Genomic DNA, 17,323 nt, shown 5'->3' with positions numbered 1-17,323 from the left:
CAGTATATTTTTGGCATCATTGGGCAAAAATTCCATAATAACCTTTCAGCATATTGTAATTCAAGTGTTCTGAGAGACTTCTGCTCCTCCTCATGGCTCTGTTTTCAGACTTTAAAGAAATCGAACCCGTGACGGGAGACTTTGACCAATCACAGGTCATTTCATTAAGAGAGCATGACATGATGATTCTGAAAACTTTGAGGAGAGAAATAGACATTAACCTAACATAATAGTGATTCATATTTGATCAGCGCTGCCTAGTTTGACCGTTTGGTGGTCGGAGTTCACGGTGTGATTGACAGCCGGCTCTCGTAGACAGCAGATGGACAGGAGACCTCAGATCTCTCTTACTGCTTGTTTTCCTCCGGTCTGTGAAATCTTGCAGATGCGGTTGAGGTGACACAGAGGCACATGATTTTTTTCAGGTTACCTGTTTCATGTACTACTGTCACGATATAGTGACCGTTTTATAAAAAGAAAAAGGGTTGGGGAGGGTAACTGTTTTTCAATCATATTTGTTCTAATCTCGCCTACTTCAGCTTTAATGGGAGATTTGTCAAATTTAATACATCGTATCAACATGGAGGGTGACAAATATGCTTTCTTTATGCAAATGTATGTATATATTATTATTGGAAATCAACTAACAAACACAAAAACAATGACAGATATTGTCCAGAACCCTCACAGGTACTGCATTTAGCATAAGAAATATTCTCAAATCATAACATGGCAAACTGCAGCCCAACAGGCAACAACAGCTGTCAGTGTGTCAGTGTGCTGACTTGACTATGACTTGCCCCAAACTGTATGTGAATTATCATAAAGTGGGCATGTCTGTAAAGGGGAGACTCGTGGGTACTCATAGAACCCATTTACATTCACATATCTGGAGGGCAGAGGTCAAGGGACCCCCTTTGAATTTGGCCATGCCAAGTTTGGAGCGTTTTTTAGCCTCCTTCGCAACAAGCTAGTATGACACGGTTGGTATCAATGGATTCCTTAGGATTTATAGTTTCATACGTTACCAGTATCTTCTCTGTAGCTTTAAAATTGAGCCTGGTACAACCTAAGAATTGCGTTAAGGTGTTAAAAGAAATGAGTGGCGTTAAAAGGAATTTTCATTATTACTGCGATAGACTTTGACGGCCCTAATTTTGAATTAAGAAAATACAGAAGTGTGTACTCACATTATCATTCAGGTCCTTCGCTTCATCTCTCCATAGAAGAGTCTATACGACCTGTGTTGGCAGGTCATTCTATTCACGTCCTTGTTCTTATATTGATAGTCCTCGTACAAACTGCCCAGTTTCCCCACAGGGATCGTCACAGTTCTTCCAATCAAATCTCAAATATAGTAAATGGGAAATGGCTGCCCTTCCCTGTCACACTTTGTCATTTTCACATGCATGCTACCCACACACACACACACAAGAACACACTGCTTTACATGCTCCATTCTTCCTTTATTTCCCTCCACTGCTGCTGCTGCTGCACAACATGCACCAGTTCCTTCTACTGCAGAGCTTCTGCTGACCCCTAGTGGTTAAACCTGGATCTGCAGGCACAGTTTGCACTGAATACTTGCATGAGAAAGCTTCCTGAACACGCACACACATGCTTCAAGATCATTAACATCACCTGTCATGATGATCAAATAAAAAATAGTTTATTATTTGGTCCTCTAGTTTCTTTATTTCTTCTGTCAGACACCCTCTCTGAGCAGCAGTGTGCAGCCAAGAGAGGCTTTCTCTCCACAGCAGTCCTCACTGGGTTTTAATGGGACCAAAAATAGCTTCAACTTATATAATAACAACAAGCTATTGCCTGTGGGGGTCGGGAGGGCGCCACACTGATTTACCTCCTTTATACTCATTCTTTACTTCAATATTTTTCTCCACATCAATCCCTCTTTTATCTCACACCTGAGCTGTTTTTTTGAAGCATTGGTGGTAGTTGAAGTCTTTTTAAATAGATAAATATAAAGTGATGACTCTGACCGAGAGTAAGATGAGTTATGTTGTGAAATTCCACAAAAAGACAAAAGATACAATTGAAATGTGAATTTTGCATTAATGTGTGTTTCCTCTCCTTTTCTCCTCTCCTATCTCATCTCCCTCCCAATGTGCTCTCGTCTCCTGTTTCCTCTCCTCCCTTCTCCTCCTCTCCTCTCCTCTCCCATGTCCTCTCCTCTCCTGTTTCCGCTCCTTCCTCCTCTCCTCTCCCTACCTTCTTGTCCTCTCCTCGTCCTCTCCTCTCCTCTCTCTCCCTCTCCTCTCCCTCTCCTCGTTCCTCTCCTTGGCTGATCTCCTCCTCTCCTCTGTCTCTCCTGTGTCCGTCTTCTGTTTTCCTCTCCGTCTCTCCTCTCGGCTGTTTCACCTCCTTCCTTTTGCTCCTCTCCCTCCCATGTCTGTCCTCTCCTGTTTCTCACCTTCCCTTCTCCTCCTCTCCCTCTCCTCTCCTCTCTTCTCCTCTCCTGTTTCATCTCCTCCTTCTCCTTCTTCTCCTGTCCTCTCCCATATCCTGTCCTCTCCCATTTCCTCCCTCTCCTCTCTCTCCTCTCCTCTCCTTCCTCTCCTCGTGTCCTCTCCTCTCCTCCTCTCCTGTCTTCTCCTCCTCTCCCATTTCCTCTTCTCCTTCCTCTTCCGTGTCCTCTCCTGTTTCTTTTCCTCTCCTGCTTCCCATGTCTTCTTCCTCTCCTCCTCTCCTGTGTCTTCCTTCTCCTCTCCCTCCTCCAGGCAGCTCCAGGATCTGCAGAGGCAGAAGGAGCAGGAGCGGGAGCATCAGGAGCGAGAGCGTCAGGAGAGGGAGCGTCAGGACCGGGAGCGCCTGGAGCAAGAGGTGCTGGAGCGCGAGCGCCAGGAGCGTGAGCGCCAGGAGCGTGAGCGCCAGGAGCGTGAGCGTCAGGAGAAGGAGGCGCAGGCGGAGAGGGAGGCGCAGGCTGAGAGGGAGCGACTGGAGCAGCAGGAGCGCAGCGAGCGTGAGCTGATGGAGAGGGAGAAGGCAGACAAGGAGCAGCAGGAGCAGTTGGACAGAGAGCAGCAGGACTGGGAGAGAGGGAGACGCATCTCCAACGCCGGTGAGTGATGCTCTCTGCTTTCCTCCTCATACATTCACACACACCTCCAGACACACTTTGGTTGTTTGAAGGCCAGTAGTGAGACTGAAGATGTGCAGAGTTTTGCTGATTTATAATGTGTTAATATTGTCTTGCTGCTTTGAACAACAGATCAATACAGGCTGTCTTCAGAAGAGCTTTCTGATGCATGTTTGAGTCCTGTAAGAACAGAACTTGGCAAAGGCAGACTGCTATTTGAACGAGGAGCTTTTTGAGTTCATTTTTGTATTGGATGTAGTTTCTCTTAATAATCTGGTGTAAAATCTGTGATGCTGAACGTGGACTCGGTTGAATCTCAGTGTGTCCCAATTCCATCCTGCATCCTAACTGTATACAGTACACACTACACTCTTCATTAGTTACAGTCATTAGTATATATCAGTCTTAGTAAACTGTTTTTGCGATTATCATTCCAAAAAAAGCATCTTTTACTTAGGGATGTCGCGGTGAAGGAATTTCCCCTGTGGTGATAATGATTAGTTCAACAGCGCGATATGCGGTATTGTTGCAATTTTTTCTGTAAATTATTTAATTTATCCTGTTTTTAGTACTATATAAATATGCTTTATTGTTAGGCTATGAATAGGTATGATTACCTCCTTCCCGAGCTAGTATGACATGGTTGGTACCAGTGTCCTTAGGTTTTCTAGTTTCATATGATGCTAGTATCTTCACTAACTTTAAAACTTAAAAACTTAAAGATATGCATTGAAACAAATTTGCGTTAATGCGTTATTATCACAAGCTTTAAAACTGAGCCCGCTACAACCTCTGAAGGATCGATTGTGTTAATGCGTTAAAGAAATTGGTGCCGGTAAAACAAATTTGCATTAACATGTTCGTATCAGCGTTAGTATTGAGTATATCTCATTCTGTCTCTTCCAGTGTGAACTGTGAACACACTACATACTCTAAACCCGTTGTGATTTAGTGTGTAGTATGAAGTTGGGACACAGCAAGTTGAACTTTAAAGAGGCTGCTTTTGTGTTTTTTTCCCTTTCCTTTAGTGTGTTATATTGATTTTTTGTGCATGTAAAACATCTGCAGAGTTCCAAAGTCCACGCCAAAGAGGGAGTTCCTCCCCCCACAGGAACACTGCTCCTGAATGTGTCTGAAACGCCTCGCTCGAAGTCCCGTCTTTTCTTCCGTAACGTGGTGATGTCACCAAGTAACACATATAATACCTGCCGTAGCAGCTAGTTTGGCACGCCCTCAAACAAAGCTAGTTACAGCGGAGCTGGGGTAGAGTCTGAAAAGTTTGGTTTGTTTGACCAATCACAACAGTGTGGGCCAGCTGACCAATCAGAGCAGACTGGGCTTTTTCGGGAGGGGGGCGGGGCAGTGCAGGTACTCAGAGTGTTTCAGACTGAGGGTGAAAAGAGGTGCTGTAGCACAGCCGGTATGAGAAAAGTAAAGTGTTTTTTGAACATTAAAGCATGTAAACATGTTCTAGTAGGAACCCAAAATACAAGTACAATGAGTGTAATAGGTCCTCTTTAATTTTGTATGAATGTTGTGTTGCCAGTTCTTTATAGGCCTTAGTTTCAGTTTAACACTTGTCCACTAAAACCTGTCTATTACCTAGCATAGCTCTTAATATTGAAGCTGTAATGGTTTGTGAAACTTGGAAGTTCAGAAGAGAGCTCTTCTCCTCTGGATGGCAGGACTTGAAGCATGGGGAGGTGGATACCTTCTGAGTGGAGAACAGCTCTCTGTCTCTTTTGCGTTAGTGCTAGCATTGTTAGCCCCCCCCCCTTTGTTAGTGCTAAGCTGCAGTATGGCCCTCACTCTGCTCATCTGCCCACAGGCTGGACAGGCGCTATGAACAGATTGCTGAGGCACTGGGGCATGGGGGGGGAGATGAACATGAACATGAACAAACACTGCCGCCGGGCATTACACCAGCCACACACACACACACACACACACACACACACACACACATACACACATACACATACACACACACACACACACACACATACACACACACACTCACACATAACTTCTGACACTTCACACACACATCCAACAAATCTAATGAAGATGTGCAGACATGCTGGCTGTATACACCTTGGCTATGATTCTCTGTAAATCAGTCCTCAAAATCTCCAGTTTATTAACTTTGATAATGATCCTCCTCCCACTGGACTTCTAATATCTGAAGTGTAGAGCGTGAAAAGCTGGGCTTTCACTTCCATCCAGGTGGAGCCGCAGGTGGAACCCACACTGATTGTAAAGTGGAGCCGTAACGGATCAGGAAGTTTTCATCCTGTGATAGGGAGGACTGGGTCAGTGGGGAAGGCAGCGGTGCGCGGCACGCTTCAGTGCCACGCTCGGCCTATTAGCACACGCATGCATAAACAGGCGCACACAGCTTGGTGGTGTTACTCAGAGGCTAAAAATACACCAACAGGGAGAATGCTGGTGAGACCCCCAGGGATGACCGTGTGTGTGCGTGTGTGTGCGCATGAAAATACCCCCAGGATAAGAGGGAGGGGTTCTTTCATGTCATACACAATAACACACAGAGAACAAACATGCTGGATCTCATACTATGGCTAGGATCGAGCCTAAAAAATCCAACCTGATCCTACATAGTTTCTGTCCAAGCCCAACCCGAGCCCGGACCGGCAGCAGTTTGGGGCTTGAGCCCGACCAAAAGTCTGAATTTCCACTGTAAAATAAATACATTTAAAAATATATATATAGATGTATTACAAGCTAAAGTTACGGAGCCCGGAGGAGATTTTATTAACTCGTTCCCTCGATCATTCCTAATAGTCGCGTCATTGACTTCGGTGAAGTTGGAAAGATATTGACAGATTCAAACTTCCTCAATCAATAACTCATAACAGAAACGTTGTTAAAACACAAACAACGGCATCATTTTTGGTGAATTTTGAATTTTGGGAAAAATATTCAATAACTTCACTTTTACGAAGTGTAGTGTCACCAAAATGTCTTAATTAGTTTAATAGGTATAATCAGGAAGAGACCATTGATGTGTGAAGTGAATTTGGTGGTACTACACTGTATAATATTGAAGTTATTGAATATATATCCCATTAAATATTCACCAAAATTATGCAAAAGCATATTTTTCTATACTAAGTACTGTAGTACAACTATGAGGAGATCATTGATGTGTGAAGTAATTTTGGTGGTACCACACTGTATAACAGTGAAGTTATTGAATATTTTTATTGCATCTCTTTTCGGCGTTGTACTTTGTAGACGGTCCCTGACCACTCGTCTCACCGCCGGCTGCACACAGAGACCAATGTTATGTGTCCAGCTCAGAGGACTAAAAGCTCGTAGTGATTAAAATGAGGTTGTAGCTCGTCGTCTACCTCACTACGGTTAGAAAGAGCCGTCGTTTGTGTTTTAACAACGTTTCTGTTATGAGTTATTGATCTAGGAAGTTTGAATCTGTCAATATCTTTCCAACTTTACCAAAGTACATCATCTAGGGGGGCTCCATACATCAGCAATGCGTGGACTGTCAGGAATGATTGGAAGAAGTGCTCTATGAAGTCTCTAAAAAGTTACTAAAATGTTCTCCTAGAGGTATAGGGGGGTTCTGTATAAAGTCAACTTTTCAGTGCGGTAACAAACATAAATGACACATTCTCTGAATTCCGACATACGCCTTCTCCTACCGAATGTTCAGCACAGCCCAAAAACTGTCATATCACAGACTATAAGGTTCTACAAACCCGGCCCGTTTCAAGCCAGAGGGAATTTTGTGAAATTTTGGGCGGGGCGGGTCGGACCCAACCTGATTAGGGCAGAGAATCAAAGCTCTATCTCACACACACACACACACACATGCTCTGTTTGAACATATGAGTTTGTTGGGTTTGATGTGAGCTTGTGATTTAGCAATTAACGCTTTACAGCACCGTTTCTCTCTGATAGAATAACTGTGTGTATCTTTTAAACGAGTTCTACAATAACACTGAAGGCAGTGAGCCGTGTTTGCTGTTAACGTCTGGTTTGAAGTGTTTACTGAGAAACTTTCTGTTTCCTTTATCAGTTTTGAAAATTGGCCGACATATTGTCCTTAAAGGTCCAGTGTGTAGGATTTGGCGGCATCTAGCGGTGAGGCGAGGAGATCGCAACCAGCTGAAGCCTCTCCCGCGTGTGTGTGTGTGTGTGTGTGTGTGTGTGTGTGTGTGTGTGTACATGGGAAGTGAGTGGTGAAGCCAGAGGGAGAGAGAGAGCGGCGGCGGCGGCGGCGGCGGCGGCGACGGGAGTGAGCAGCGTTGTCGACTGCAACCCAAGCAGGAAAAGTTGTCACAGTTTGGTTTGTCCATTCTGGGCTACTGTAGAAACATGACGGTGCAACATAGAGGACTCCCTGACTCCGTTTTTATTTTCCAATTTCCAACACACTGGTCCTTTTAAAGGGATAGTTCGGGTGTTTTGAAGTGGGGTTGTATGAGGTTCTTATCCGTAGTAGGTGTATTACTTACTGTAGGTGACGGTCGGTGTGTCCTCATTTTGGAGAAACAGACAGGAGCACCGACACCGGAGCAAAGCAATTCAATGCTGTGGACGGGGACGGCAGAAAAACATATTTTTGCCACCTAAAAGAAAGATTCACCTAAAAAAATCGATAATCGATTAAGTGTACGTTATATTTAGAATATTTTCACTACGTTATCTTGCCGTCAGACAGACATTTCCTCCTCCTTTCCGACGGGGAACTGAACTGAAAGTGGAACTTATCTATGCCCTCTCCAAAGCCAGCAGGCTCAGATGACAAAAACGGTATAGATACGTTTCAATTCAGTTCAGTTCGCTGTCGGAAAATATTCTAAATATAGCGTACACTTAAAAGGATAGACATTTTTTTTTAGGTGGCTAAAATACATTCTTCTGTCGTCCCCGTCCACAGCAGCACATTGGTTTGCTCTGGTGCTCCTGTCTGTTTCTCCAAACTGGGGGCACGCCAACCACCGTATACTATAAGTAATATACCTACTATGGATAAATACCTCATACAACACCACTTCAAAACACCAGAACTATCCTTTTAAAGTGACTGTCATGTACTCACCCTAATAACCTTTACAGCAGCTTAATTGTGACGATCACTCTCAGCCATTTTTCTGAACTCTTTATTTTGTAGTTTTCTGTACAGTTGTTCATTGTTTCTTGAAGTTATTTTGCTCTTCGGTTGCCTAAAATTGGCTAATAATTAGCATTGTTAGCATATGGCTACACATACTGAACACATTCACTGTTAGTGAGAGGAAAGAGGTGACCTGCTGGACACATGTTCCATGTGAAGGCGAGCCTTTTCTGTTTGACATGGGCTTTACTCACATTGTTTAAATGTATATTCTGTAAAGTGTTTTCTGAATATATGGATGTTAATTGGAGACATACAGGTGTATATATGAATTTTTTTTTTTTAAGGTGGTCTGGTGGATCCACTGCTTTTTTTGAGTTGAAGTTGTCCATAGAGTTGGTTCGGCTGCAGTACGGCTTTGTCGTCTTCTCATGCGCTTAATATTCCCGTGTGCACACGTGTCCAGCTCTGTGTGTAATCGGTGTGTTCTGATCGTGTGTTGGTTGTTGTGGAATGGCAGAGCAAAGCTGGGGCCTCTTAGTCACATGACCCGCCCAGAGCTACAGAGGGATGGAGAGAGGGAATGGGGGTGGAATGATGGAGAAGGATGGAAAAGGTCAGAGTTTAGTGACAGAAGAAAACGATGAGAGACGAGGAAGGAGGTAGTAGTGTAGAGCGAAAGTGAAAGTGTGAAGAAGGAAAGCGTGAAGAAGAGATTCTGGGTTAATGAAAAAGAGATGTGTGCAGTGGAGTGGAAGTCGGGATGAGCTTTGACTCCAGTTAGAGAGGATAAATGGTGAATGCAGCATGAGCTGGCTCAGCTGGGAGAGACACAGAGGAGGAGGATGAGGAGGAGGAGTTGGAAAGGAGCCAGGCGGTCTTAGGAATTCATCAGGTTATCTGTCTTGTGACTGCTGGTTAGGTGTTTCACGTGTTGGATGTGAGTCAGAAGGTTTGTGTGTTGTGTCAGATTATACGTCTGTATGTGTAGATCTGAACCGTGTCTGTGAGGAAGTGTGACATTTCTGTAGGTCAGGTTTTCAGAATGGAAATAAAACCATACAACATAAAGTATGAGACTTTTAGAAATAAAGGTGCTAAAGTAGAACAATATAGGGTTCTTCAGCTTCTCCCCATAGGAGAACTCTTTTTGGTTCCTGGTAGAACCTTTTAGAAAGGTCCCCCATGGAACCCTTTCAAGGGTTCTACCAATGGATGTATAAAGTAGGAATGTAAATAATTAACCGTTTAACCGTTAACCGACATTAAAGGTCCCATATTATAAAAAAGTGAGATTTTCACGTTTTTTTATTATAAAGCAGGCTTCAGTCCTATATAAATACTGTGACAGTATCAAAACGCTTAATCCACAGGGAAATACACACAGCCCGTATTCAGAAACTCTGCATTTGGAACAAGCTGTCTGGATTTCTGTCCATTTGTGATGTCACAAATATACAATATTTAGACCCTTTACACAGATTTAAACGTAAACATCCTAAATGTGTCCCAGTTTATTACTGGTTGCAGTGTATGTGAATGTCATCAGCTGACAGGAAGTAAACATGGACCCAAGCTGTTGCCTAGCAACACAATTCTGTTGCAATTTCGTCGCAATTCTGTCAAAATGCACTAAAACGGAGCGTTTAAGACAGAGGGTAAATACAGGCATATTCAGGCCGACAGTATGAGGAAAATAAAGTTTTTTTTTAACATTACAGCATGTAAACATGTTCTAGTAGAAACACAAAATACAAGTATGATCCTGAAAATGAGCACGATATGGGCCCTTTAAGCATTTAACCGATTAACGCTATAGGTTAAAACCAGCGTTACAGATACAGGAAGTTGGCTTCCATCTTGAGCTCGCTTGAGCGGAGGAGTTGCAGCTTCGTAGCATTTATTCACCAACAAATAAACTGTACACACACTGTCTGCTACACCTACGTTCACAGCTATAATGCCACCGACAACACACACACGGTCTGTCACACAAGGTTTTCAGCAGAAACATGATATTATGTCAGTGTGATGGGTAATAGTTTCCAATGCAGTAATCAGTAGATAAGTATCCCTGAACCCTGAACAACAAATGTCAAACCAGTCACGAGAATAAGGACTGCAGAAAAGTGTAGAATGACATCACTAGTAAGGGGAAGTGGAGCAGAAGGTGAACAGAGGATTAACAACTTTACACCATCCACACACGCACACACACACATATAACATATGGCAGCTCCATACAGCAGGCTACGCTAAGCGCTAGTGTAGCGCATCAACAGACCCAATCAAGGTAATTAGTTAGAGGGCGATAGGCTCAGCAGGGATAGACACATAATGAAACAGAGGACAAAATCACCACATTTAAATGATACGAGACAGTAAAGCCCATTAAAAATGAATATGTAAAGTTATTAAATACCATTAAGACCCATACAGTAGAGAGACGGGCGTAACGTGATTATAAAAAGGAATGCCACATAATAAAAGCTGTTTAGATAGTGAGGAATAAAACCAACAGAAAGGCTATCAACAACACAGAGCTTTAATTATTCATCCCTTAGTGAGATGACTCAGGCAACATGAGAATCTGACACTGGTAACCAGTCCCAACACCACCCACTGGACTGGAAGCTGACAGTAAAAGACGAGGCAAAGAGGACGTTCAGTTCATATGAAAAGACACAGCTGCACCTCATTTGATCTCTGTCTTTGGGAGACACTACAGGTGTATACGATACACCATTTATAACAATTTTACTAATAGATCTCATCATGAAACTTGATTACGGACATTCATTTTTGTTATGTTTTCTGAAATGTTATGTTTAAATATGCAAATGAGGCATTACCTTATTAAATATGTGCTATACATTTCCAGAACAGGAATGTGAACTTTGGATGAAACCAGGTTGAAAATTCTTGTTCCATTTTGTTGACGTATTAAAGTCAAAGGTTTCTCTTTTTATCACACTCTAAATCAGAAAGTCAACAGTCATAAACAAAAACAAAATCTACTTTCTCCTGTTCTCATAATAAAATGTTCTTTAAATCAGGCTATGAAGGATTCATGAAGAAACCCCCTCTGTACAAACCTCCACTGTATAGACAGGAATACATCTGAATCTAATGCAGAGACAGAGACAGAGAGACAGACACAGAGACCAGGGACAAAGGCAGAGACCAGGCACAGAGACAGAGAGACAGACACAGAGACCAGGGACAGACACAGAGACAGAGAGACAGACACAGAGACCAAGGACAGAGACACAGAGACTAGGGACAGAGACACAGAGACCAGACAGAGAGACAAACACAGAGACCAGGGACAAAGACAGAGACAGGGAGACCAGACACAGAGAGACAGACACAGAGACCGGGGACAAGGGATAAAAACAAGGGACAAAACAAGTCAAGGGACAAAAACAGAAACAGAAACCAGGTACAGAGAGACCAGGGAAAAAGACAGAGAGACAGCCACAGAGACCAGTGGCAAAGACAGAGACACAGAGACAGAGAGACAGCCACAGAGACCAGTGGCAAAGACAGAGACAGAGAGACAGCCACAGAGACCAGTGGCAAAGACAGAGACCAGGGACAAAGACAAAGACAAAGACAAAGAGACAGCCACAGAGACCAGGGACAAAGAGAGAGACACAGAGACAAGACACAGAGAGAAAGACACAGAGACCGGGGACAAGGGACAAAAACAAGGGACAAAACAAGTCAAGGGACAAAAACAGAAACAGAGACCAGGGACAAAGACAGATAGACAGCCACAGAGACCAGGGACAAAGACAGAGACCAGGGACGAAGACAGATAGACAGCCACAGAGACCAGGGACAAAGACAGAGACAGAGAGACAGCCACAGAGACCAGTGGCAAAGACAAAGACAGAGACCAGGGACAGAGACACAGAGACCAGGCACATATGTACGTTCTCCATTGAATTGACATGTAATGTTGTTTTCATTGCTGAATGTGATTTTGGTTCCAGAGTTATTCAGGACTCAACTGTTACTGGCTGACTCTGTTTTGATGAGCGTTAGATGAAGTGGTGCATGCTGGGTCTCTGAGTACATCTGGTTGAATTCTATATGACTTAATGTCCCGCTGCTGATTGAACCGGCTTGATTGGTGGTGATGAGTTGCGTCTACTTGGTGACTACTCTCTGGCTGTGTGCTACCTGGTTTGTTGTCCCCTCTTCTCTCACCAACAACACATGGAAGCTTTGTGTCTCTGGCTCTGTCCCCAGTGCTAACACCTGTCCACTAACATAGTAGACACACCCTGGAATAAATCTTTGGTATAGCTCTGTGCTGGTTTTTCCTGCTTCATCTGCCCCCTTCTCTTTTTTCCTCCCTCCTTCCTTCTCTCTCTCCTGACCTGCTGTCTTTCCCTCCTGTGTGCATGACGGCTGCTTCCTTCCTGCCTTCTTTCCTTCCGTCACTCCTTCCCTTCTGTCCTGTCTTGTCCTTGTCCTTGTCCTTGACCTTGGTTTGTCCATTCGCGTTTTAGCCTTCGAAAGCACACTGTACTCTCCCACGCCTCAGGAGTACGGCAGGACGTCCTCCACGCCCGTTTCCCCGACCACGCCCACCTACCCGGCCCCCGGGACGCCGTCGCCCTCCTCCGCCACTCCGCCAACCCCGCCTCTGAGGCACTCGGCCTCCCGATTCGCCACCTCGCTCGGCTCCGCCTTCCACCCGGTCCTGCCTCACTACGCCACGGTCCCGCGGCGACAGCAAGCCTTCCCCCAGGCCCCGCCTGTCGCTGTCGCTCCGGCCCCCGCCCCGGCCCCGCCCCCTCCGCCCAAGTCTGTGGTGTGGTCGGCGTGCAACTTCACCCCCCTGCCCCCTTCGCCCCCGGTCATGATAAGCAGCCCCCCCGGGAAGGCTGCGGGTCCGCGGCCGCTCATCCCCATCGCGGCGCCTTCCCCTCTCACCCAGAAGCCCCCCTCGCCGGCCCCCAATGGCCCGCCCATGTTCCCCGCGCCGTCTCCCGTGACCATCCCGCACAGCCACACCCCCCTCGGCATCGCCTGCCCCACCCCGCCTCCTCCGCCTACCCCGCCCCCTCTCCCCTCTCCCATAGCTCCCCCTCCGTCTTCCTCCTTCGTCTCGTCTCCCCCCTCCTCATCCCAGGCTCCTGGTGTGCCCTCTCCCTCCACAGCACCCCCTGCTGCCGCCGCCGCCGCCACCTCTGCCTCTGCTGAGCACCTCTCCCTCCCCGTGGGCCTGGGCCTGTCGGGGCCGGGGGAGCCGGACACAGCTACAGGCCCAGAGACCCACCTGTCTCAGGGGGGCTCCTCCTGTCAGCCCCAGGGTAAGGCCTCCAATCCAGACTCTTGTCTCTCTCTCTCACTGCTTCTCTTCCCTCATCTTTCACTGCTTTTTGACTCACACACTAACGGGTGTGGGGGGGGGGTGGACCACTGTTGGACCTGTTACCTTGCTACTGAGCTGGCCACAGCACACAGCGAGGCCCATAATGCAGGTAGATATCAGAGGAGGAGAGTGTCGGTCTCATGTTGTGGGGTCTCCACTGTGTCTCGGCTCTGTCTAATTTCTTTGTCTGTCTCACAAACTGCATGTGTGTCCATGTGTCTGACTGATATGAAATACGTCTGGTCGTTTAGCATGGCATGTCTGTCTACTCGATAGTGCTCTATCATTCTGTGGATACAGCTCACTATATAATATATCATCTCCTGGTTCTTCTTTCATCAGTCCATTTCTCAACCATAGTTCTCTGTGCTGATCTTATGATTTTTTGCCATTTGATTTCCACTCATTTGACTCTTCACTGTTTCCTCTAGTCAGTCTGACTTATTGTAAGCCAACCGCCCTGTATCTAGTCACAACAGCTCCCCTTTTGAATGAGACATCAGTAGGTCGCTAGCCCATTCAATTGTCAAGTAAATGTTGCAAAAAAAGAAATGTGAATCAGGCGCGTTTCTATCGGCCGGTTTAGAGTGAATAGATTCGGCTACAGCGTAGTTTGGTCAGAAGTTGGCACTGTAGGCTACACATGGCTGTAATCCGCCAGTAAACGGAGTAGAAGCAGAAGTAGAGGCTGCGAACCGGAAACAGAACAAGTCTCCTTGGCCATCTAACCGTCTACGAGAGAAAAATGGTAGAGAGGTCTTCAGGAATTAGTTTCATTTGGGCAAGTTTTAATAATTCTTCCATGTCAGCTAGTATCGGTTTCATGTTTCATGTTGTCCGGAGGCTGAATTACGAATCCTGCTACACGAAGGCCCTCCCCACTCTGCCTCTGATTGTACTCGTTGCCTTTATTGGTTGGATTGGTTAGGTTTAGGCATGAGAAGTGAGATTGGTTAGGGTTAGGGTAAGAATATTACAGTGAGCCAATCAGAGGCAGAGTATCAGAGTAGGACGGGTCATGCCTTCGCTATGGGACGGATTCGTAATATTGCTGTCGAGAGACGAAGACAAGCATTTGCGCGTTAAATATTCACTTTCTGTTTCAATTTTTGATGATTTCATTAATATTTTACGTGATAAGAATTTAATGTTTCATATGCAAACTAGCGCTCCAGTGACCTTCATCCACTCTGCATTTCTCTCATTAGCCTCGGGAGGTGTTCTAATGACCTCTGACCTCAGAGATCATCACACTGATTCGCTGGAAGGCGACTGGACTGCTGGTTTAATATTGATCGCTGCTCAAAATGTTCACATTCCATCATAGATTATCAATCATGGATCATGGGTCTGTGATGAGAACTGGGAGCAACGTAATTATGATTCCTTATTAGAATTACTAAGTAAACATCTGGTTATTTCGTTTCAAAGGGACAGAACACAGTTCCTATTCATCCAATGTTATCATCTTTTGGCAAGCTATGAGTTGATCATCCTGTGTCGTTGTGAGTGTGTGTGTGTGTGTGTGTGAGTATGTGTGTGTGTGTGTGTGTGTGTGTGTGTGTGTGTGTGTGTTTGTGTGTGTCATTGCACAAAATAGAGTATTTCATTGATTTACTGCTCAATGTTTATTGCTTTGTCTCTGCTCCATTTATTAGAATGTATACCTTCCAGATAGGGCTGGGTAATTCATTAATACACTGATATTTATTGTTATAATTTTTTTAATACAATAACCACTACTTTTTGTCATGTTGCCCAGCACTATTTGAACTATAACCTCCAGTCACTACTTCTCACTAACGCTGCATGTTGATAACACGTGATGTGGCATGCTGTCATACCTGATGTGTGTATTCCATGTTCACTGGAAAATTACATCCACTGTTATGCAAAAACAGATTCAATGAGCATGTTGGTGTAACCTGTTGATGTAACCTGTCAAAGATGTATGCAGGCTGCTCTGCTCTTTAGGATTTAGCAGGTTTTAGCAAGAACTACAATATTACAGTGATATTAGTACAGCAGAGGGAGAAGCAGGGCCGACTTAAAGCCTCGTCCACACTGGGAGCGTCAGGAGCGCTTGGCGGCTCGGCTGCGTGTCAGCTACGTCTCTTCTAGAGATTCGAGGTCTCGCCTATTTTTGACGCGAGCCGCGCGGTTCACAGCAACAACAGACAGTGAAGGTTATCTATTGACAGCATATTGACATCATACCAGCAATATTACTACAGTTTCGCTGTCTCTATCTGTAAAAAAAAATGTTCCGGAGATGAATAAAAGTAAAGACTTATTTTTAAATTAACACTTCCTGCTTTCATTTCAAAATAAAAGCCCTCAAAGCATTTTTTCTATGGACAGAATTCCTTCATTTGTTAACACAAGGCTTTTATTCTGAAATATTTGCAGGACAGTGTTGTAGAACATGAGGTGACTTGCAAGGCTCCATGAATGAATATAGTACCGGGTTTTAATTGTGGAACACCCGACGCGTCAATCACACAGCCGCCACCACACGCTCCTGACGTTCCCAGTGTGGATGAAGCGGGCATAGGCCATATAGGCAGTCCCCTAGGGGGGGCGTTTGTAGACCCCTAAAAAATATATAAATAAATAAATAATAATAAAAAATGCCGGTGGGCGCCCTTCCTCATTTCTGCATTGAGATAAAAAAATTAACAAATACATACAGAAAGAAAGAAATTTTTCACCCCTGTAACTCTCTTTCTCACACTTTTTCATCTGCCCGGCTGCACTTATTTGTTAATAAAAGTGTAAATTGTAGTGAAACTGACTAAACTCTTTTAAGCCAACAATATCAGTGACCAATTGTTTATTTATATTTTATCAAATACAGTTATTCATGAAAATACAAATCTTAATTTTTGTCTTTTTTTGGGGTGTGGGGCTCCAAAGAGCCGGCCCTGGGTAACACAGTATCTGACAGGGAGAGGGGGATAGACACAGAAATACGAAAACATGCTTTATTTTCCAAAAGTGAAATCAGTCTATGCTGAAGTGAATTCTTCACATGCTGTATATGTTAAGTTAGTGAGCTAGTTTCACGGTGGTTTCCCTCTACAGAGATGTAGAATGAGCAGGCAGACCCTGGGTCAGACCATGAAGTGATTTTGTACTCTGTGATGCTTTCCTTAAAAGTGACAGTTTGAATATTAATTTTCCATCCCTGTGTCTTCGCCCATCCCCCCAATCCTCTATCCGCTCCCCCCCCCCCACCAACAGACATGGTGCAGACCCCAGGCTTGACCACCCCCACCCCTCCCCACCTCCACCCCTGCCACCCGGCTCCACTGTGACCTCCGCGGCCGCCACCCCCTCGACCCAAGCAGCCGGCCACCCTCCCCCTCCCCCGCCTCCTCCACTCCCTCCTACGTTGACTCCGGGCGGGACCCCTCCTCCTCCTCCTCTTCCGCCAGGTCCGCCTCCTCCTCCCGGAGCCCCGCTCCCTCCGCCGGCGCCCCCCCTTCCCGCCGGACTGTTCTCTCCCGCGGAGGACCGGCCCTTCGCAGGCCTGGCCACTGCCCTCGCCGGAGCCAAGCTGCGCAAAGTGCCAAGGGTGAGCGCTTGATTGGTTTGCTTGATCAACGGCAGGCTTGACAAGCCACGTCTGTACTCATATAGCTCTTCATACCATAGAAGTTACATTAACGCATCATTAAGGTGGTTCGCTGCATGTGCACACAGAATTGAATCTTTCAGTGCAACGCTGACTTAC

At 45.3% G+C, this 17,323-nt stretch overlaps 1 protein-coding gene across 1 annotated transcript in view; it reads left to right on the top strand.

The window, feature by feature from the left end:
* Positions 1–17,323, top strand: part of enah (ENAH actin regulator) — a 111,559-nt gene that overhangs the window by 75,898 nt on the left and 18,338 nt on the right. Inside the window, 4 exon segments of the mRNA XM_037751708.1 lie at positions 2,739–3,079; positions 12,719–13,525; positions 16,831–16,866; positions 16,869–17,164. Coding sequence (XP_037607636.1) covers positions 2,739–3,079; positions 12,719–13,525; positions 16,831–16,866; positions 16,869–17,164 — 1,480 coding nt within the window.

This window comes from Sebastes umbrosus, chromosome 18, assembly GCF_015220745.1.
Source record: "Sebastes umbrosus isolate fSebUmb1 chromosome 18, fSebUmb1.pri, whole genome shotgun sequence".
Classification (NCBI taxonomy): Eukaryota; Metazoa; Chordata; class Actinopteri; order Perciformes; family Sebastidae; genus Sebastes; species Sebastes umbrosus.
Note: the sequence above shows the minus strand (reverse complement) of the source record. Positions and strands in the feature narration are given on the sequence as shown.